The sequence below is a fragment of the Taudactylus pleione genome, unplaced genomic scaffold (genome assembly GCF_031769625.1).
Source record: "Taudactylus pleione unplaced genomic scaffold, aTauple2 ptg000066l, whole genome shotgun sequence".
In the NCBI taxonomy this organism is placed as follows: Eukaryota; Metazoa; Chordata; class Amphibia; order Anura; family Myobatrachidae; genus Taudactylus; species Taudactylus pleione.
In genome coordinates, this window is record NW_028284468.1 from 9,097,236 (window position 1) to 9,119,259 (window position 22,024).

Genomic DNA, 22,024 nt, shown 5'->3' on the forward strand with positions numbered 1-22,024 from the left:
TATCTTGGGAAGACAGGATTTCTGACAGTCAGTTCCCCATGAAAGAATCTGCATTGAACACCAGTCTATCCTGGGATTATGCTGGCCTAAACAGGGTAGTCCTAAAATGATTTCTTGAGAATCCTCTGGTATCACTAAGAACTTTAAAGACTCAGAGTGGAGTGCCCCAACACGAACTAATACTGGTTGAGTTTCCTTGGTGACCACTCCTTTAGCTAGAGGACGTCCATCTACAGAAGTCAGGGAAATTGCATGCTTGAGAGATGAACAAGGAATCTGTAGTTTATCGCCTAGGCTGGAAGTCATGAAGTTTCCGGCTGCTCCAGAGTCTAATAGAGCAGAGACGAAGACAGGGTTGGGCTTGAGATCCAAAGCTAAGGAAATCTTGAAATCTTTAGTGTTTGGAGACGGACTCATAACTCCTAACTTGATGTCCCCAAGGGCAGTCAGGAACGGGCGTTTCCCGATTTGCGGGAGCAGGAGGCCACCAGGTGACCCGAATATCCGCAGTTCAGACAGAGGTTTTTTAGCATCCTTCTCTGACGTTCCTCTTTGGAGAGATGGGTTTGGTTCACCTGCATAGGCTCCTCATCTATAGGAGGATGGGGTGGATGGGTAGGTAAGGGAGGCATAAATGACCTTTGCCGGTCAGTTCTGTGCTTTTCAGCCTGACGTTCTCTGAAGCGTAGGTCAATTTTGTTGCAGAGTGAGATCATATCATTTAAATTTGTGGGAAGCTCACGGGTGATCAGATCATCTTTTAATCGGTCAGAAAGGCCATGCCAAAAGGCCGAGGTGAGGCCTCCTCATTCCACTTATTGGCTGACAGGACGGGTTCCTTGTGTCAAGGTCATGATGCTGGATGATGCTGACACTGTGCATCCAGGTTCATCGAAAATCCTCCTGAATGAAGATACAAAGTCTGTATAGTTATCCAGCAGCGAGTCTGAACGCTCCCAGAGTGGGGAGGCCTAATCCAAAGCCGAGCCAGTCAACAAAGACATGATGTAAGCCACTTTAGTTCTAGCAGAGGGAAAGTTATCAGGCTGCAAGGTAAAGTGTATGTCACACTGATTTAAGAAACCACGACGGAGCGTAGGATTGCCGTCAAATTTGCTTGGCATAGGTAGGTGTAAACGAGGGGCTACCCTGGTCCCTGTATTACCAGGCACAGGAGGAGGTGTAGTTGCGGATACCCCTGGGGTGGTTAACGAGGTTTGCAGATTATCTTGTCGCTTAGACATCTCTTGTAAAAACTGAGCCATTTGATGCTGCATAGTTTCCAGGTTTTCTAAATGACCAGCAATACAGCGAAATAAATCCACTCCAGACTCCTGTTCCGTGGCTGGATCCATGTGGCCAGTGCAAAGTGTGAGGGTCTGGGTTTGTTGTGGCCCCGGGGTGGTGACAGGAGCAGACACAGAAGCAGATTTAAATAAAGAGGTGGAGTTTTTGATAAGTGATTTAGCAGACATGAGAATGGCAAAAGTTAAAGTCCAGGTTTAGCACTAAAGTGCACTTGATAACTGTGGTGAAGCAAATGGGAGAATTTCCAGATAGTGACAGGCAGGAAATGTCCAGTATGCAGGTTTGGTGAGCTGTAACGAAATGCAGGCAGAGGTAATGAAGTCCAGTTGGGAGTTAGAGTGTGAGGCAAGGTGCAGGGAAACAGAAGGTTCAGGTACTCAGGCAGGGAAAAGGTAGATGGAGGGTGCAGGGTGAATCCAGCAGGTTTGGAGCAGGCAAGGTAACAGGCTAGTAGCGCTTCCAGGCAGACAGGTAAGGCACAGGTACTCTCTCTCAGCCGCAGCTGAGAAACACGTTGCACTGGCAATGAATGAAGGCTCTGGACCTTCCTAAATACCAGGTGCCGCGCTGTGACTGGCTGGAAAGAGCACATGACCCACGAAGATTGGACAGCTTGAATCACATGACCTGAGGCAAGATGGCGGCACCCATGCCAAACACCACCAGGCCTCAGTGACAATGTGCCCGCACAGAACCACGCACAGCCAATGCCCCTCGCCAAACACCAGCACCGCTGCCAGAGACCCCTCACCACAATGACCTCACAGGTAATACCCGGTGGCCACCATGCCGAGAAACCCTGGCCGTGACACAGTGCTGTACATAGGATAGGTATCACCACAAGGTATGTGCAGTGCTGTACACAGGATAGGGATCACCACAAGGTATGTGCAGTGCTGTACATACGATAGGGATCACCACAAGGTATGTGCAGTGCTGCAAATAGAATAGGTATCACCACAAGGTATGTGCAGTGCTGTACATAGGATAGGTATCACCACAAGGTATGTGCAGTGCCATACATAGGATAGGTATCACCACAAGGTATGTGCAGTGCTGCAAATAGGATAGGTATCACCACAAGGTATGTGCAGTGCCGTACATAGGATAGGTATCACCACAAGGTATGTGTGGTGCTGTACATAGGATAGGTATCACCACAAGGTATGTGCAGTGCTGTACATAGGATAGGTATCACCACAAGGTATGTGCAGTGCTGTACATAGGATAGGTATCACCACAAGGTATGTGTGGTGCTGGACATAGGATAGGTATCACCACAAGGTATGTGTAGTGCTGTACATAGGATAGGTATCACCACAAAATATGTGCAGTGCCGTACATAGGATAGGCATAAAAACAAATAAAATCAACAACATAAATACAAAGCAAAACAGAGAACAATCACATGATTACAAAGCATGAATAGAAACATTGCAGTAAAACTATGGACAGGGAGTGGCAAAGAACAGGGGGAAGTGTAGGGCAACTTGCAGTATCTTGCAGGAGCAGGCAGTACTAGAGGATGTTGAGGTACTGTAGTACAACTAAGGTCTTATATATTCCCCTAAAAATTATTGACATAAAGTAAGTGGATCCCTGCATATATTTTACCTAGTAATGAATGCGCCTGTTACCCCGGTCACTGGTAGTAAGGTCTGCCTACTATATTCATTTATGGCTCAGTAGTACTCACATTAGTCAGAAAACTGCTAAACTGACAAAGTTTGGATTTGTGATGTCATTTACACATTAGTCTGTCTAGCCTTGAATCATGTAAAGTGAAAGATGATTTGCTTTATATATAATGTATTTCATTCTGGAAATGAATTTAATGATTACTGTGAAGAATGTATTTTATTATTAGGTAAACAATCTGTACCATGATGAGAAATAAGGTTTGGAATATGTACCTTTCTTTGATGGGCATAGCTTAAGGATGGCATAGTCTTTACCAAAGTAATCGTCAAAAATGTCTTTTTCAGGCATCCTATCAAATTCAATCAAGCATTGCGTGTTATCATTGAATAGGACATTCTGGCCTCTCTGTGATGAAAATAGCTGAAACATGTCTTTCTCAAAGCCATTCCGTCCAAACAGTGACTGCAAAGGAAGATATGCTGGTGTCAGACATATTAACAATCATTTATATCCATCATTAACTTCTCAGTGTTGAAGTATACATATCATGTAGTATTGACGACTATTAGTACAATCAGTACAATTTCAGTACAAATCAAAGAGCACAATCTAATTATAATGTACATTTTAGCAGAATCACCTTTCTTACAATTACATAACAGTCTTGATTTTAGAGGGTCAGAATAGATTTGGCCTACTGGGACAAGTCATCATTTATCTCAATTTCTCATTGGGTGAATGTGAAGTATTGATTCTTGATAACATAACCTTTAACACTGTGACCTCGGCATTGTTGCTGTAAGAAAATTTAACCCCCAGAAAGCTGTGCATATGCCGGGTGGAATTCTAGAATGCCAACTGTAAATGTACATACACACTGAGCACAAAGGGAGGAGCACAGTCTGCAGTATGACAACAGGTTCTGACTCTCTGCTCCAATGCTCCGCAGAACAGGGGACATCGATTGCGGAGTGGTGCCCACATCCAGAATAAAAAACATTTCAGCGCAAATGGGCTGGCCATACTGCTGCATCTAATGGCTATCTGTGATTTCTGGCCTTGTATATATCTGAAATATTACATACACTGCACTTTGTATGTATCGGTTGATATAGGTACCAACGGTGTGTGATGGAGGTCAATTCACATGATAGATAACTTAACCAGGTCTTTGGTTTATTAACCAGACAGAACATGTTAGCAGGATGACACTGGGTTAATGTAGCAGGTATGTACAACAGGTACACAATGCACATATACAATGGATATACAAAAAAAAATACTGGTAGATTAATTGGCTCCTAACAAAAAATGATCCTAGTGTGTAAGTATGTGCTTGTATATGTGATAGGGAATATAGAGTGTAAGCTCCACTGGGGCAGGGACTGAAGTGAATGGACAAATATTCTATGTAAAGCGCTGCGGAATATGTGTGCACTATATAAATAACTGGTAATAAATAAATAAAAATGTACCAGATCCAGCCAGAAACGTATGGGGTAGCCCTGGTGGTGTGCGGGCAAATGGGAGCACACACTAGTGTGTATACATACAGTGGTGATATTGGAGTATGCACACACTGGCATATATATGTAGCAGTATAGATATGGAGACTGTATTATGGAGCACGCAGGGTCACTGGCCTGAGTAACGCCATCTCTCCGTTATGGAGTCTTTGATGTTACAGAAAATAACATCAGTCTTTTTGTTCATTCTAACAAATCATGGCCATGTTTGAGCTAAATGTTGCCTTCTCAATTTGAACGCTTACAATGTGTAGCAATAATATGGTAGCCAACAAGGCTTAGGGTATAACGGAAATGACAATGACATGGGAAGGTGAAAGTGCCTTGAGGGTGGGTATGAGAGAAATGATGGGGGCAATCTGTGTTAATATTAGGGGTGTGCACCGCCCACTTTTTGTGTTTTGGTTTTGGATTTGGATCTTTCTTCGTGTTTTGGATCTGGATTGGTTTTGCCAAAACCACCCTTCCGTGTTTTGGGTTCTGGGTTTTGTGTTTTGGATCTGTATTTTTTTGAAAAAAAGCATAAAAACAGCTAAAATCACAGAATTTGTAGGTTTTTCTGCCCCTATGCTATTATTAACCTCAATAACCTTAATTTCCACTCATTTCCAGTCTATTCTGAACACCTCACACCTCACAATAGTGTTTTCATGTCCAAAAGGTTGCACCGAGGTAGCTGGATGACTATGCTAAGCGACACGAGTGGGCGGCACAAACACGTGACCCATCTAGGCGTGAAACTGCAGTGGCAGACAGGATGGCAGTTTGAAAAACTAGGCCCCAAACTGTACATAGTGCAAAGAAAAAAAAAGAGGTGCAAGATGGAATTGTCCTTGGGCCCTCCCACCCACCCTTATGTTGTATAAACAGGACATGCACACTTTAACAAACCAATCATTTCAGCGCCAGGGTCTGCCACACAACTGTGGCTGAAATGATTGGTTTGTTTGGGCCCCCACAAAACAAGCTGGCAATTAATGTGTCCCTGCACAAACTGGCTCTACGGAGGCAAGATGTCATCCCCATCCTCCTCATCCTCACCCTCTTCAGTGTGTACATCCTCATCCTCACAAAGTATTAACTCGTCCCCACTTGAATCCACCACCACAGGTCCCTCTGTACGTTCTGGAGGCTGGTCTCCCTGGAAGAGCTGATAATTCATTTTGATGAACATCATCTTCTCCACATTCTGTGGAAGCAACCTCCTACGCCTTTCGCTGACAAGGTTCCCGGCTGCACTAAACACTCTTTCGGAGTACACACTGGAGGGGGGGCAACTCAGGTAAAATAGAGCCAGTTTGTACAGGGGCCTCCAAATTGCCTCTTTTTCCTGCCAGTACAGGTATGGACTGTCTGACATGCCTACTTGGATGCTGTCACCGATGTAATCCTCCACCATTCTGTCAATGGTGACAGTATCATATGCAGTGACAGTAGACATGTCAGAAATTGTTGCCAGGTCCTTCAGTCCGGACCAGATGTCCAAACTTGGTCCTGCCTGCCCTGCATCACCGCCAGCAACCCGCTTAGGATACCTAAGTTTTTTCCTGGCAGCCTCAGTTGCGGGAGAAAATGAAGAAGGAGCTGTTGACGTGTCACGTTCCGCTTCAGCTGACAGTGTGTTCACCAGCAGGTCTTTGCACCTCTGCAGGCTTGTGTCGGCTGGAAAGAGAGACACCACATAGGCTTTAAACCTAGGATCGAGCACGGTGGCCAAAATGTAGTGGTCTGATTTCAACAGATTGACCACCCTGGAATCCTGGCAAAGCGAATGAAGGGCTTCATCCACAAGTCCCACATGCCGAGCGGAATCGCTCCGTCTTAGCTCCTCCTTCACTTTCTCCAGCTGCTTCTGCAAAAGCCTGATGAGGGGAATGACCTGACTGAAGCTGGCAGTGTCTGAACTGACTTCACGTGTGGCAAGTTCGAAGGGCTGGAGAACCTTGCACAACACGGAAATCATTCTCCACTGCGCTTGAGTCAGGTGCATACCCCCTCCTTTGCCTATGTCATAGGTGGATGTATAGGCTTGAATGGCCTTTTGCTGCTCCTCCATCCTCTGAAGCATATAGAGGGTTGAGTTCCACCGCGTCACAACCTCTTGCTTCAGGTGATGGCGGGGCAGGTTCAAGAGTGTTTGCTGGCGCTCCAGTCTACGGCACGCAGTCGCTGAATGGCGAAAGTGGCCTGAAATTTTTCGGGCCACCCAAAGCGTCTCCTGCACGCCCCTGTCGCTTTTCAGAAAATTCTGCACCACCAAGTTTATTGTGTGAGCAAAACATGGGACGTGCTGGAATTTGCCCAGATGTAATGCCCGCACAATATTGGTGGCGTTGTCAGATATCACAAATCCCCAGGAGAGTCTAAGTGGGGTAAGCCACTGGGCGATGATTTCCCTCAGTTTCTCTAAGAGGTTGTCGGCGGTGTGCCTCTTACTGAAACCGGTGATACACAGCGTAGCCTGCCTTGGAACGAGCTGGCGTTTCTGAGATGCTGCGACTGGTGACGCTGCTGCTGTTGCTGCGTAAGGTGATACATCTACCCAGTCGGCTGTCACAGTCATATAGTCCTTAGTCTGCCCTGTTCCACTTGTCCACATGTCCGTGGTTAAGTGGACATTGGGTACAACGGCATTTTTCAGGACACTGAGGACACTTTCTGACGTTCTGTACAGTCTCGGTATCGCCTGCCTAGTGAAGTGGAATCTAGACGGGATTTGGAACCGGGGACACACTACCTCCAGCAATTGTCTAAATCCCACTGCACTAATGGCGGATACCGGACGCACGTCTAACACCAACATAGCAGTCAAGGCCTCAGTTATACATTTTGCTTCAGGATGACTGCTGTCGTACTTCATCCTCCTCGCTAAGGACTGTTGGAGGGTCAATTGTTTAGTAAAAGTAGTGGTGTTCCTACTTCCTCTCTGGGATGATGAACGACTCCCAGCAGCAGCAACAGCAGCAGCGGCAGCAGGAGTCGTAGTAATGCAGGATCCTCCGGAGGAATCCGGGATAGGAGAGTCAGTCATGCCAGTGACATGGCCTGCAGGACTACTTCCGATCCTGACTAAGGAGGAAATTGACGAGGAGGGAGTTGACGGTGTGGTTTGCAGGCGCTTGGATACAACAGGACAACGGGATTTAGGTGTCCCTGGACTGCTTACGGTCTTAGCCAAAGTTTCTGAACTTGACAGTAACTTATTATGAACGCGCTGCAGGTGCCGTATAAGGGAGGATGTTCCTAGGTGGTTAACGTCCCTACCCCTACTTATTTCACCTTTACATATGGCAAGACAGTTGTTGTCCGGATTTGGATAGAAATATTGCCAGACCAAAGAGGTGGAATGTTTGGTCTTCTGCCCAGTTATGATGGGCTTTTTCATCCCACGGACAACAACTGTCTCTCCCGGAGCCTGATTTAAACAAACCACATCACCATCAGAATCCTCCTCGCCATTTTCCTCCTCAGCGCCAGCTACACCAGTATCCTCATCCTGTTGTACTTCAACAGTGACATCTTCAATTTGCATATCAGCAAGTGGACTGTGGGTGCTCCTTTCAGCACTTGCAGGGGGCGTGCAAATGGTGGAAAGAGCCACCTCTTCCCGTCCAGTGCTGGGAAGGTCAGGCATCGCAACCACCACCACACTTGGACTCTCCTTGGGGATTTGTGATATCTTCTTAGAAAGCACAGTTCTTCGCTGTGCTTTTGCCAGCTTAACTCTTTTGATTTTTTTAGTGGGAGGAGGGCTTCCATCGTCATGTGAAGCTGAACCACTAGTCATGAACATACTAGGGATCGACCTTAGCCGTTCCTTGCCACTCCGTGTCGTAAATGGCATATTGGCAAGTTTACGTTTCTCTTCAGCTGATTTAAATGTTTTTTTCAAGGTCATTTTCCTGAACTTTGTCATTTGGGATTGTATGTGCCCTCTATTATGACATTGGGCATCGGCCTTGGCAGACGACGTTGATGGCATGTTATCGTCTATGTCATGACTAGTGGCAGCAGCTTCAGCACTAGGAGGAAGTGGTTCTTGATCTTTCTCTATTTTATTTTTATCAGAGAAAGTTTGGTCCTCCATTTATGTTATATCGATTTGATATATACGTGCGGCTAAACACAGAAAATATTTTTTTATTTTTGCTGGAGAGTAGTGCACTTTGTGGGTTACACCAGCCTTTAAGAAATGAGCCAGCTGGCTCTTTATTTATGGGACACAGGCGCACGCTTGGCGCTGCTCCTTTGTTGATGCACGTGCGGCTACTGCGCACACAATTCACAAACACAGAAAATATATATTTTTTTGGTTTGGACTGGAGTGTACTTTGGGGGTTACAGCACCCTTTAACGGTCAAGCCAGCCGGACCTTTACTCATGACACAGGCGCACGCTTGGCACTACTTTGTTGATGCACGTGCAGCTACTGCGCACACAATTCACAAACACAGAAAATATTTATTTTTTTGGTTTGGACTGGAGTGTACTTTGGGGGTTACAGCACCCTTTAACGGTCAAGCCAGCCGGCGCTTTACTTATGACACAGGCGCACGCTTGGCACTACTTTGTTGATGCACGTGCAGCTACTGCGCACACAATTCACAAACACAGAAAATATATATTTTTTTGGTTTGGACTGGAGTGTACTTTGGGGGTTACAGCACCCTTTAACGGTCAAGCCAGCCGGCCCTTTACTTATGACACAGGCGCACGCTTGGCACTACTTTGTTGATGCACGTGCGGCTACTGCGCACACAATTCACAAACACAGAAAATATATATTTTTTTGGTTTGGACTGGAGTGTACTTTGGGGGTTACAGCACCCTTTAACGGTCAAGCCAGCCGGCCCTTTACTTATGACACAGGCGCACGCTTGGCACTACTTTGTTGATGCACGTGCGGCTACTGCGCACACAATTCACAAACCCAGAAAATATTTTTTTTTTTGGTTTGGACTGGAGTGTACTTTGGGGGTTACAGCACCCTTTAACGATCAAGCCAGCCGGCCCTTTACTTATGACACAGGCGCACGCTTGGCACTACTTTGTTGATGCACGTGCGGCTACTGCGCACACAATTCACAAACACAGAAAATATTTTTTTTTTTGGTTTGGACTGGAGTGTACTTTGGGGGTTACAGCACCCTTTAACGGTCAAGCCAGCCGGCCCTTTACTTATGACACAGGCGCACGCTTGGCACTACTTTGTTGATGCACGTACGGCTACTGCGCACACAATTCCCAAACACAGAAAATAATTAATTTTTTGGTTTGGACTGGAGTGTACTTTGGGGGTTACAGCACCCTTTAACGGTCAAGCCAGCCGGCCCTTTACTTATGACACAGGCGCACGCTTGGCACTACTTTGTTGAAGCACGTGCGGCTACTGCGCACACAATTCACAAACACAGAAAATATATTATTTTTTTAGCACTTGGGGGGGAGCACCCCTGATGTACAGAGCACCCCCTGGACAACACTACAGCACCCCTTTAGGACTGGGACACTGCACAGGACTTTGGAGTGGACACAGCCCCTATGGAGAACTGACTGCACAACACAGTCCAGCCAGCCCCTATGGACTTTGAAGTAGTGGACACAGCCCCTATTAACAGCAGCAGCACAGCACAACACAGCCAGCCCCTATGGACTTTGAAGTAGTGGACAACAGCAGCACTACACTACACTACACAGCCCAGCCAGCCCTAACTCCCACCCTCCCTCTTCACTGTCCACAGCCGAGTGAGAAAATGGCGCCGACGCGGGTACCTTATATAGGATCCAAAACCTGCGAGACTCGGAAGGCGGGATTATGACGTTTTGCCTCGATTTCAGATCCGAGTCAGGTGGGAAAAGTCGAGCCTGACTCGGATCGGACTCGGATCGGGGGGGCTCGGATTTCAGAAATCCGAACCCGCTCACCCCTAGTTAATATGATTATTAAGATTCTGACTTTAATCTAACAAAGGGTTTAGTGGGAGAAATGTAAGTTGTGGTGTAAATTATCACATAGATGGACAGAGGAGATTGTTAGGGACAGTGGGCTCTATTCACTGCAATCCGCATATTGAATGCAGATTGTAGTGTGATATTATCGAGTGAATTTGCATTGCGAATTCAGGCAATATCACAGGGATTTACTACAAATCCCTTACAGGGACAGAGCTTGCGATAAAGCTCTGTCCCTGCAAATCCCCTTCGGAGCCTTATCCCGGTATTTTCGCTGCTACCCCCCCGGCGCTAAGCGTCCCCCCGGCGCTAAGCCCTGCCCCCGCGATCACAGACCCCCCACAACCCCCCCTCCCCCTCCTCGACCCCCCTCTCCCTTAATTACACTTACCTGCACGTTCCGGGCCTCCGGTGATGTTCTCCATTCCACCGGTCAGGTGATCTCCCATACTGCACTGGGGCCCGATCACTTGATGATCGGGCAGCAGTGCACTGTGGGAGACCAGCTGACCAGAGGGGAGTCATCCCCGGAGGCCCGATCACCGGTCCCTGGAGTCAGGTAAGTAAATTTTTTTTTTTACTATTTTTTTTTTTTCTTTTTTTACAGTGATCAGCTTGCGGTCTGTTTAGCCCACACAGCTGATTACTGGGACTGACTCCCGGCTCTGCTCTCCCCGTTAGAGCAGGGCAGGAGTCAGGTAACCGGGGGAGACCCTGGATAACGCCACCTCCAGGTGGCGTTATTATCACAGGGCTTTCCCCGATATTTTTTCACATTTTATTTTTAGTGACTCTGGTCGGATCACATTTCCCATTACAATTATGGGAAATGTGATATGCTTTACTAAAAATAAGTGTTACTTAGGGGTTGGAGTAGAATTTTACGAATTCTACTCCAATTGCCCTGTAATAACTATAGGTGATACTAAAATAATGTGAAAGGGTGTGAAAACACCCTTTTTCACATTATTTTAGTCAAAATAATGTTAATAAATAGAGCCCAGTATCACAAAGAACATAAATCTACTTGTACTGGTGCAGACAATAAACTTGCTCAATGTCCCTGTGCACATATGTTTGTGCTACCCTACAAAGTAGGCAAAATTGCACATATAGAGTACATGCTCGGAGCATGTAGGAAAACATGGGGCTCGTGTAGAATTTAACTCATTTGTGACCCAGACATATGCAGGAAAAGACAAACGCAAAGAGAAGAACATTGCATGTAAATGCTTCGTGGGACACTCATCTCACTGTGCAATACTTACACCTGGAGTGATAAGTGTATATACCATTGCCCACAATAGTGTAGGGGAAGCATAGAGATGTGGATTTTATCTGAGCCATTTCTTTATGAATTCTACCAGGTATAATATTTACGCTGTGTGATTGGTGTTACAGTATTACATTATTCTAGAACTTTATTTATTTTGGATATATGTATTAGGATTGATATAATTCTCTGAACATATGTATATACTGTATTTATCTGCTAATCCAGCATCTGAGCATATTTTGTTCTTTCATAGTGGATGCGATACACATTTTATTTGTATTAATTTAATAATAATAATAATAATAATATAATGAAGTGCCAAATACACAATAACAATAAATGTGAAAGTCGCCTGTTTTATATAAAATGTAATTACATACAAACACAACGTAAAACCATTTGTCCCCTTAAAAATCCATTGGGAATCTTCTTGTGAGGTAGTTATGAAAATGTAACTTAATTAATGCGAATAGACTGATATCACTTTATAAAATATAGTGGCAACCCTAATGATCTAAGGGCCTGATTCAGCAAGGATCGCAACTGCGATTATGTACGCAATTGGTCGATTGTTGCGTTCTGTGCATGCACAGGGCGTGCATACATTAACCACTGATATGCCATACGCAGCTTGTGTACTCACTGTGTGCAATGCGGTCAGCAATTCCTGAGTAAGGTCAGAGCTTGTGCAAGTGTGCGTGAGGCCGCGATGGTACTCGATGTTACCGATGGTTTCGCAGTCCTGCTAAGGATTACAGATGTGTGTATGGTAAGGTGGGCGTCCTTATGTTGTGCTGCGACAGCATAGCGATTGCAGGCGATTAGCATATAATCACAGTGAGACTGCTTGCGTAATCGCAGCCGTGATCAAAGTTGCTATCCATACTGAATCAGGCCCTAAATACTATCGGCTGGAGCAGCCAAAGAGAAGCGTTATTGCATATTGAAGCCCCAAACCGCCTGCACCCATAAGACATTTGCCTCCTGACAGGTGTATTTGCATCTTAATGCTGGTCTACTTGAGTTGTAGTAATATGCCCTATCTGTATTCAGCCCACATTACTTTACTTTACATTACTTCTCTCCCCTGTTCCGCCTCCCCTAGTGTAAGAATTTGTAAGTGTAAGATATGACAAAATGTGCTGATATACTGTATATGAGAACATTCTATGTATATTACTGTTTCTAGAGTTCTTTAAGAATAAATATCACAATTAACTAATTTGGCAGGTCATCTGTCACCACACAACGGACTAGAACTGTACATCTGGACTGTAAGTAGATACTTGTACATTTGTGATTCAATGTAGAAAGGAGATTACAACAAATGGGTGTTTACTATTAGTGTATTAAACTCTGTAACCAGTGCAAGTAGCAGATATTGCTGTAATGCTAGGAATATCCCATAAAGTGTTACTGTGTTAGCATAGTAGTAAGGTTTGGCGAAACTAACCATTCCCCCTGCAAGCTTAAGTTCCAGTGTTCCTGCAAAATAAATAATTTTACATGTGTCAAGGTGTAATATTCCATGTAACCAACTGTTTTGTGTGTTATTGTTTTCTGAGAAACTATTAGGAAGCAAGCCTGTGCCCCAGTTTCCATAACAAAGTGAAACTTAGGGCCTGATTCAGACCCAGTCGCTATTTGCGGCCGCTCGCTGGCTAAAAGGGGACGGATATTTAAATCATGCGCTCGCACTGCGTCACGTAAAGCCGCCCACTAAGTATTAGCGAACGGCAGCACTATGCGCTCGCACCTGCATAAAGACGCCCCTTTGCCACTCGCAACACACGTCATCTCCGGCAGTTGTAGGATTAATCGTGAACATCGAGAGCCATCGGAGCTGCTCGCAGCGCTTGTGGTAGCCTTTTCCCACAACAACATTGCGAGCAGTTCAGGCTAAAATACAACCCAGTCACGTGTGTAATGACGCTACTTTACTAATTATGCACACCCACGAAACTCCGTTCTGACGGTTGGGCACGCCTGCGTTCGCACATCCACACCCCCGTTCACAAGCACCTTTCCCGGTTACCACCCACAAACGGCACAATCTGTCACTCAAAATAGCGACCCGACTACGGGCTATGGGTGAGCACTTTCCCATCGCACTAACTGGTTTGCGCACGCACATTGCGAATTATACGCATGCGCAGATTGTGAAAAATCACTCAATGCGAGCGAGCGTGGCATAGCATCCGGGTCTGAATCAGGGCCTTATTTCTAAAACACTGGTGATGATAACCCTCCTTACTGTACCTCTCTGTCTAGTTACTAAGCAGTGTTAGGAGACAGAGTGAAAAGTGATAAGGTGCCAGCCAATCAACTGCCAACTGTCATTTTTCAAACACAGCCTGTGAGATGACAGTTAGGAGCTGATTGGCTGGCACCTTATCACTTTTCACTCTGTCTCCTAACACTGCTTAGTAAATAGACCCCTAAATAACCAAGAGGAAGTAAAAAATCTATCCTAACCTACTTGTACAACACCTGTCGGGGTAGCACATTTTGACACTTACTTGCTGATTATTAACAATCCTTACAACATCAGCAACACTCTCCTGCCGGGTCACGATGGCATGAGAAAAGGTTCTTCCAATGCTGCAGTTTTTGTAGTCGTTGACAGAGGCACGAGAACCATCAAGGCATAACAACTCAAAATCATCTGATTTCAATTTATTTGCCCAAATTGCAGGATTTTTACCTGGAAGCAAACAAGAGATAACTTATTCCGTGAGCATATTAGAAAACAGTTTGACTTTAAAAGGCTACATTGCTTTGCACAGATCATTTTCTCAGTATTTGAAATGAGAATCTGCAGCCAGAGCTACAAAGTGAGGTGTGTGGCTAGCGGCGCTGGCTGTAGCACAAGGCCAAGGGGGTGATATGGGCTCTAGCCTGATGTTACCCTTCTTCAGATCGCTGTGTTTCTAGAGAAAAAACTCACTACCAGGGGCTTATCTATAATGGCTGGAGGGTGTGCGGGGAACACGGGCCCCTGGGTCCAGGGGGGCCCCGCACCGCACACCCTGCACCCATAATATTACTTACCTCTCCGGAGTCCCACGTCGGCACGGGGGTCCGGCGCTGTAAAACGACTGGAAAATGGCCGCCACAGCCATTTTCCCGGTGACCTGTGCATACGCTATAGACTCTGGGCACAATCTAGTGCCCAGAGTCTATAACTCCGGCAGCAGTCTATAACTCCGGCAGCAGTGAAGATCCTGATAGGTAAGTAAACTAACTATACATAACACTCTCCCTCCCCTAACCTTAACCCTCCTTTAGGGGTGCCTAACCCTAACCTCCCCCCTAGTGCCTAAACCTAACCCCCCTTTCCCCACAGCCTAAACCTAACCCTCCCGGGGGGGGGGTGCCTAACCCTAACCTCCCCCCGGGGGTGTCTAACCCCCCTCCCCCTAGCCTAACCCTCCCAGGGGTGAGTGCCTAGCCCAAAGTCCCCCTGGGAGCCCCTAACCTAACCCTCACCCCCGCAGCTGTCCGTGCCTGCTGCCCAGCTTACCTTCGTTTGTTATGCTGGGCGTTGGGCTCATAATCATAGGCATGAGGATTTCAACGCCTATCATTAGTCCCCTTTCAGGATTGCACAGTCGGGAAGCCGGCGGTCGGCATTTCGACCTTTGGCTTCCTGACTGCTTACCATTTTACATACAGCATGACGTCTCAGAACGGTATGCAGTCAGGAAGCCGACGGTCGCAATGCCGACAGGGGACTAATGATAGGTGTCGAAATCCCGACGCCTATCATTATCCCTACGACATACCAAACTAAGGTAAGCCAGGCGGCGGGAGTGGACAGCTGTGGGGAAACAGGGGGGGTTAGGTTAGGTGCTCCCGGGGGGGGGGGAACTTTAGGCTAGGCACCCCCCTGGGAGGGTTATCAACCCCCGGGGGGAGGTTAGGGTTAGACAATACCTGTCATGTCCCACGATATACGTGTTTCATATACTGATTAGTTTCTGTTATGTTATTATTGCAAAGGCTTTGGATCTTGTTAATTTTGTCCTTCCTGGTTTTCTGTAGCTGGGATCTGATGTCATCAGCCCTCATTTCTTCCTGTCTGTAGCTCAGTGTGTGTGTCTGCCATTTTAGCTTTCAGTTGCTTCTTGTTGAGTTCTAGCAAATTATCATCTTTTCACCTACTATGTTATGTATAATTACAAGAACATCAGCTTGAAATAAACCCTCATCTGGATTCTTCATACGTGCCTTACTAGTTGAGTTGACACTGTCTGACAAAGTCTCTTGGTGTAAGCACTGGTTCAATACAGATATACAGAGAGGAATTATCTCAGGGGCCTTACACTTACAGCCTGGTTAATGAGTCAGAATACTACCCCTGTGAGGGTTAGGTTTAGGCTGTGGGCATGGGGAGTTTAGGTTTAGGCACTTACGGATGGGGGGGGTAGGGTTAGGCACTAGGGGGGGAGGTTAGGCACCCCTAAGGGAGGGTTAGGGGGGGGAGAAGGTTAGGTATAGTTAGTTTACTTACCTATCAGGATCTTCACTGCTGCCGGTCTTCCGGTGATCCCAAGTAAAATATTGTCTTGGTTATAATAGTCCACCCAAGTTCTTGGAATTTTAACCTAGTGATAAATTTGACTACAGAGGATTTATTCTATCATTCTCATTCCCCCAGGACTTCTTCCTTACAATGCTCCGACCACACAGCACAGTGAAGTGAAATGAATTGACACAGTTGTCATTACAGAGAGGTTAGATATCCGCAATGGAAAATACGGTAATTGTCATCAAAACTATTTTTATAGCTGACAATTTCCATGAATTGTGGAATGCCCTGTGGATTGATGAAATGTGTGCTGTATACAAATAATGGGCCCAGAGTAACAATACAGAAGTCATTATCCTTAACTCGATGATGAGGACTGCTATGTTAAAAAGAAAAGAAATGAAGGATAATGGAAAAGAAATTAGTAACAAACAGCAAAGCTATAACTTGTGTATGCTAAAGTCTGAGGCAATGAGTGTAGGATTTCACTGCGAAAGTGTAAACCAGCACCAGGCTATGCCAGGGGCCAACGGACCACCACTAAAGCAGGGTGAACAACAGTGAATTATATGAGCTTAGTGGACCTTGAGGCATCAAACAACCAATACGAACAGTTATTCTCACTCCAGCTAGTCAGACGCATGCTGCTACGATTGGCTGTCTACACAGTGATTAAGCTCTTTGCTGCTAGGAACACATACTTGTCGCTCTATCAGGTTTTTTTTTCCGTTGAATTATATCAGGATTTAAGAGTATAATAAAGTGGTAATTGAGGGATCTGGGAGTACAGTATTTGTTCAAAATAACATTTCTAATGAATTACAGTACAAAATAGGTGTCTTTTTATTTACCATTCGGTATATTTGTAGAACTAGAGGTTCCAGCATGCCTTGGCTACCAGAGCATTTGTTTTATTATTTTAACCCTACTCCTCCCCTTAAAGACTAACCCTCTCTCCTTACTGCGTAACTCTAACCTTCCCCCTAGATCCTAAAACTAACCGCCTCCTTCTGCAGCCTAACTCTTCAACAAGTGCCTAATCATAAAAATCATGAAAAGCCATGCATCAACCTTTTTTGTGTGAACCATTTATGTGTTAATCTCAACCTAAGTCCATGTTGACCTTTTAAATGTCAACAATTTGACCCTGAGACCTTCTGGTGTCGACCTATTGACTGTCTCTCTGGACACTGTAGATCTTCTATCCGGATATCGACCAACCTGGGACTGGTATCACATATGAACAGTGGATCCCCAGATTGCAGGTCTCCCTGGTATAGTCTGCAGAGCCTGTTACAGGCTGCATCTCTTGCAGGTAGATCTGATGCTCATTGCCCCCAGCTTCAATGTTAAACATTCCAAACTGTTATCCTGGTGATTGCGACCTATTTTAGGGGTTGGGAGAATTGTATTCTTAAAAAAAATAATTATTTTTTCAATTAGTAAAGATGGACACTGATGAAGATCATTATCAGCACACCGGGGCTTCGAGAGCTGCAAATGATTAGCAAGCTATGAGGCGCCTGTGTCACTTACCGTCTGTGTTCTCAAATACAACAACGTGTGATAGAAAAGCCATGTCTCCTTTTTCCACCAGACACCTGAAACCAGAGTACAACTCATGTAAAAGAGATCACATGTCAACTTCTATACATAAATGGAGATATATACTGTAAGTATGAGTTGTATCATAGCGACATTGAGAGTTGAGAAGTGGATCAGTGGAGAAGTTGAACATAGCAACCAATCATCTTCAAGGTAGCATTTATCAAGTACACGCCATAAAATGATATGTAGATGCTGATTGGTTGCTATGAACAACTTCTCCACTGGTCCAATTCACCACTCTTGTTACTGCTTGATACAGTACATCAATGTCTTGCTATGATACAGCTCATATTTACAGTATATGACGTACAGTATGCCCGTGGCACTCCCATAACATGTCTATGAGACTGACTTTTTTGTGTTCACTTCAGACCATTTCCCAGTCACCACAGGGAACGCCAGTTACTCTGCCACCCTAATTCTGATGCTGTCTGTTTCAATCGCAAGCACTGTTGTGCACACTCTCTGTGTGATGCATGCACCTGAGGGGTTCTCAGCACTTTTTGTGGCAAATAATCACTACAGGAACAACGCACTGCGTTCAAATTAGGGGTGAGCGGGTTCGGATTTCTGAAATCCGAACCCCCCCGAGCCCCCCCGATCCGAGTCCGATCCGAGTCAGGCTCGACTTTTCCCGCCTGACTCGGATCTGAAATCGAGGCAAAACGTCATCATCCCGCCTTCCGAGTCTCGCGGGTTTTGGATCCTATATAAGGTACCCGCGTTGGCGCCATTTTCTCACTCGGCTGTGGACAGTGAAGAGGGAGGGTGGGAGTTAGGGCTGTGTAGTGTAGTGTAGTGTAGTGTAGTGCTGCTGTTGTCCACTACTTCAAAGTCCATAGGGGCTGGCTGTGTTGTGCTGTGCTGCTGTTGTTAATAGGGGCTGTGTCCACTACTTCAAAGTCCATAGGGGCTGGCTGGACTGTGTTGTGCAGTCAGTTCTCCATAGGGGCTGTGTCCACTCCAAAGTCCTGTGCAGTGTCCCAGTCCTAAAGGAGTGCTGTAGTGTTGTCCAGGGGGTGCTCTGTCCATCAGGGGTGCTCCCCCCAAGTGCTAAAAAAATAATATATTTTCTGTGTTTGTGAATTGTGTGCGCAGTAGCCGCACGTGCATCAACAAAGTAGTGCCAAGCGTGCGCCTGTGTCATAAGTAAAGGGCCGGCTGGCTTGACCGTTAAAGGGTGCTGTAACCCCCGAAAGTACACTCCAGTCCAAACAAAAAAAAAATTATTTTCTGTGTTTGTGAATTGTGTGCGCAGTAGCCGCACGTGCATCAACAAAGTAGTGCCAAGCGTGCGCCTGTGTCATAAGTAAAGGGCCGGCTGGCTTGACCGTTAAGGGTGCTGTAACCCCCGAAAGTACACTCCAGTCCAAACCAAAAAAAAAATTATTTTCTGTGTTTGTGAATTGTGTGCGCAGTAGCCGCACGTGCATCAACAAAGTAGTGCCAAGCGTGCACCTGTGTCATAAGTAAAGGGCCGGCTGGCTTGACCGTTAAAGGGTGCTGTAACCCCCGAAAGTACACTCCAGTCCAAACCAAAAAAAAAATTATTTTCTGTGTTTGTGAATTGTGTGCGCAGTAGCCGCACGTGCATCAACAAAGTAGTGCCAAGCGTGCGCCTGTGTCATAAGTAAAGGGCCGGCTGGCTTGACCGTTAAAGGGTGCTGTAACCCCCAAAGTACACTCCAGTCCAAACCAAAAAAAAAATTATTTTCTGTGTTTGTGAATTGTGTGCGCAGTAGCCGCACGTGCATCAACAAAGTAGTGCCAAGCGTGCGCCTGTGTCATAAGTAAAGGGCCGGCTGGCTTGACCGTTAAAGGGTGCTGTAACCCCCGAAAGTACACTCCAGTCCAAACCAAAAAAAAATTATTTTCTGTGTTTGTGAATTGTGTGCGCAGTAGCCGCACGTGCATCAACAAAGTAGTGCCAAGCGTGCGCCTGTGTCTTAAGTAAAGGGCCGGCTGGCTTGACCGTTAAGGGTGCTGTAACCCCCGAAAGTACACTCCAGTCCAAACCCCAAAAAAAATTATTTTCTGTGTTTGTGAATTGTGTGCGCAGTAGCCGCACGTGCATCAACAAAGTAGTGCCAAGCGTGCACCTGTGTCATAAGTAAAGGGCCGGCTGGCTTGACCGTTAAAGGGTGCTGTAACCCCCAAAGTACACTCCAGTCCAAACCAAAAAAAAAATTATTTTCTGTGTTTGTGAATTGTGTGCGCAGTAGCCGCACGTGCATCAACAAAGTAGTGCCAAGCGTGCGCCTGTGTCATAAGTAAAGGGCCGGCTGGCTTGACAATTAAAGGGTGCTGTAACCCCCAAAGTACACTCCAGTCCAAACCAAAAAAAATAATATTTTCTGTATTTGTGACTTGTGTGCACTGTGGCTGCACGTGCATCAACAAAAGAGCAGCGCCAAGCGTGCGCCTGTGTCCCATAAGTAAAGAGCCAGCTGGCTCATTTCTTAAAGGGTGGTGTAACCCACAAAGTGCACTACTCTCCAGCAAAAATAAAAAAATATTTTCTGTGTTTGTGTGCGCTTTAGCCGCACGTATATATCAATATAACATAAATGGAGGACCAAACTTTCTCCGATAAAAATAAAATAGGGAAAGATCAAGAACCACTTCCTCCTAGTGCTGTTGCTGCTGCTGGGAGTTGTTCATCATCCCAGAGAGGAAGTAGGAACATCACTACTTTTACTAAACAATTGACCCTCCAACAGTCCCTAGCGATGAGGATGAAGTACGACAGCAGTCATCCTGAAGCAAAACGTATAACTGAGGCCTTGACTGCTATGTTGGTGTTAGACGTGCGTCCGGTATCCACCATTAGTGCAGTGGGATTTAGACAATTGATGGAGGTAGTGTGTCCCCGGTTCCAAATCCCATCTAGATTCCACCTGCATCCTCAAAGCAGCAGCGACAAGCGTGCGTCTGTCTGTTAAAGGATGGTGTATCCCTCAAAGTGCGCTCCACAAACAATAAAAATATTCTTCTTATTTTTTCGGTCTTTGTGAATTGTGTGGGCTGTAGCCGCACTTGCATCCTCAAAGCAGCAGCGACAAGCGTGCGTCTGTCTGTTAAAGGGTGGTGTAACCGTCAAAGTGCTCTCCACAAACAATAAAAATATTCTTCTTTTTTTTTCTGTCTTTGTGAATTGTGTGGGCTGTAGCTGCACTTGCATCCTCAAAGCAGCAGCGACAAGCATGCGTCTGTCTGTTAAAGGGTGGTGACACCCTCAAAGTGTGCTACACAAACAATAAATATATTCTTCTTCTTTTTTGTGTCTTTGTGAATTGTGTGGGCTGTAGCCGCACTTGCATCCTCAAAGCAGCAGCGACAAGCGTGTGTCTGTCTGTTAAAGGATTACATCGGTGACAGCATCCAAGTAGGCATGTCAGACAGTCCGTACCTGTACTGGCAGGAAAAAGAAGCAATTTGAAGGTCCCTGTACAAACTGGCTCTATTTTACCTGAGTTGCCCCCCCTCCAGTGTGTACTCCGAAAGAGTGTTTAGTGCAGCCGGGAACCTTGTCAGCGAAAGGCGTAGGAGGTTGCTTCCACAAAATGTGGAGAAGATGATGTTCATAAAATGAATTATCAACTCTTCCAGGGAGACCAGCCTCCAGAACGTACAGAGGGACCTGTGGTTGTGGATTCCAGCGGGGATGAATTAATACTCTGTGAGGATGAGGATGTACACAACACTGAAGAGGGTGAGGAATCGGTGGAAGAAGACGACATCTTGCCTCCGTAGAGCCAGTTTGTGCAGGGACAGATTAATTGCCAGCTTGTTTTGTGGGGGCCCAAACGAACCAATCATTTCAGCCACAGTCGTGTGGCAGACCCTGGCGCTGAAATGTTTGGTTTGTTAAAGTGTGCATGTCCTGTTTATTCAACATAAGGGTGGGTGGGAGGGCCCAAGGACAATTCCATCTTGCACCTCTTTTTTTTCTTTGCATTATGTATAGTTTGGGGCCTAGTTTTTCAAACTGCCATCCTGTCTGCCACTGCAGTGCCACTCCTAGATGGACCACGTGTTTGTGCCGCCCACTCGTATCTCTTAGCATAGTCATCCAGCTACCTCGGTGCAACCTTTTGGACATAAAAACACTATTGTGAGGTGTGAGGTGTTCAGAATAGACTGGAAATGAGTGGAAATTAAGGTTATTGAGGTTAATAATAG

General features: G+C 45.9%; 1 protein-coding gene across 1 annotated transcript in view; it reads right to left on the bottom strand.

Moving 5' to 3' along the window:
• Positions 1-22,024, bottom strand: part of LOC148534435 (uncharacterized) — a 153,959-nt gene that overhangs the window by 5,104 nt on the left and 126,831 nt on the right. The window contains exons 25-27 of the mRNA XM_088466852.1: positions 17,771-17,835; positions 14,223-14,407; positions 3,222-3,411 (exon numbers count right to left, since the gene is read on the bottom strand). Of these exons, the coding sequence (XP_088322978.1) occupies positions 3,222-3,411; positions 14,223-14,407; positions 17,771-17,835 (440 nt within the window). The remainder of the gene's footprint in view (positions 1-3,221; positions 3,412-14,222; positions 14,408-17,770; positions 17,836-22,024) is intronic.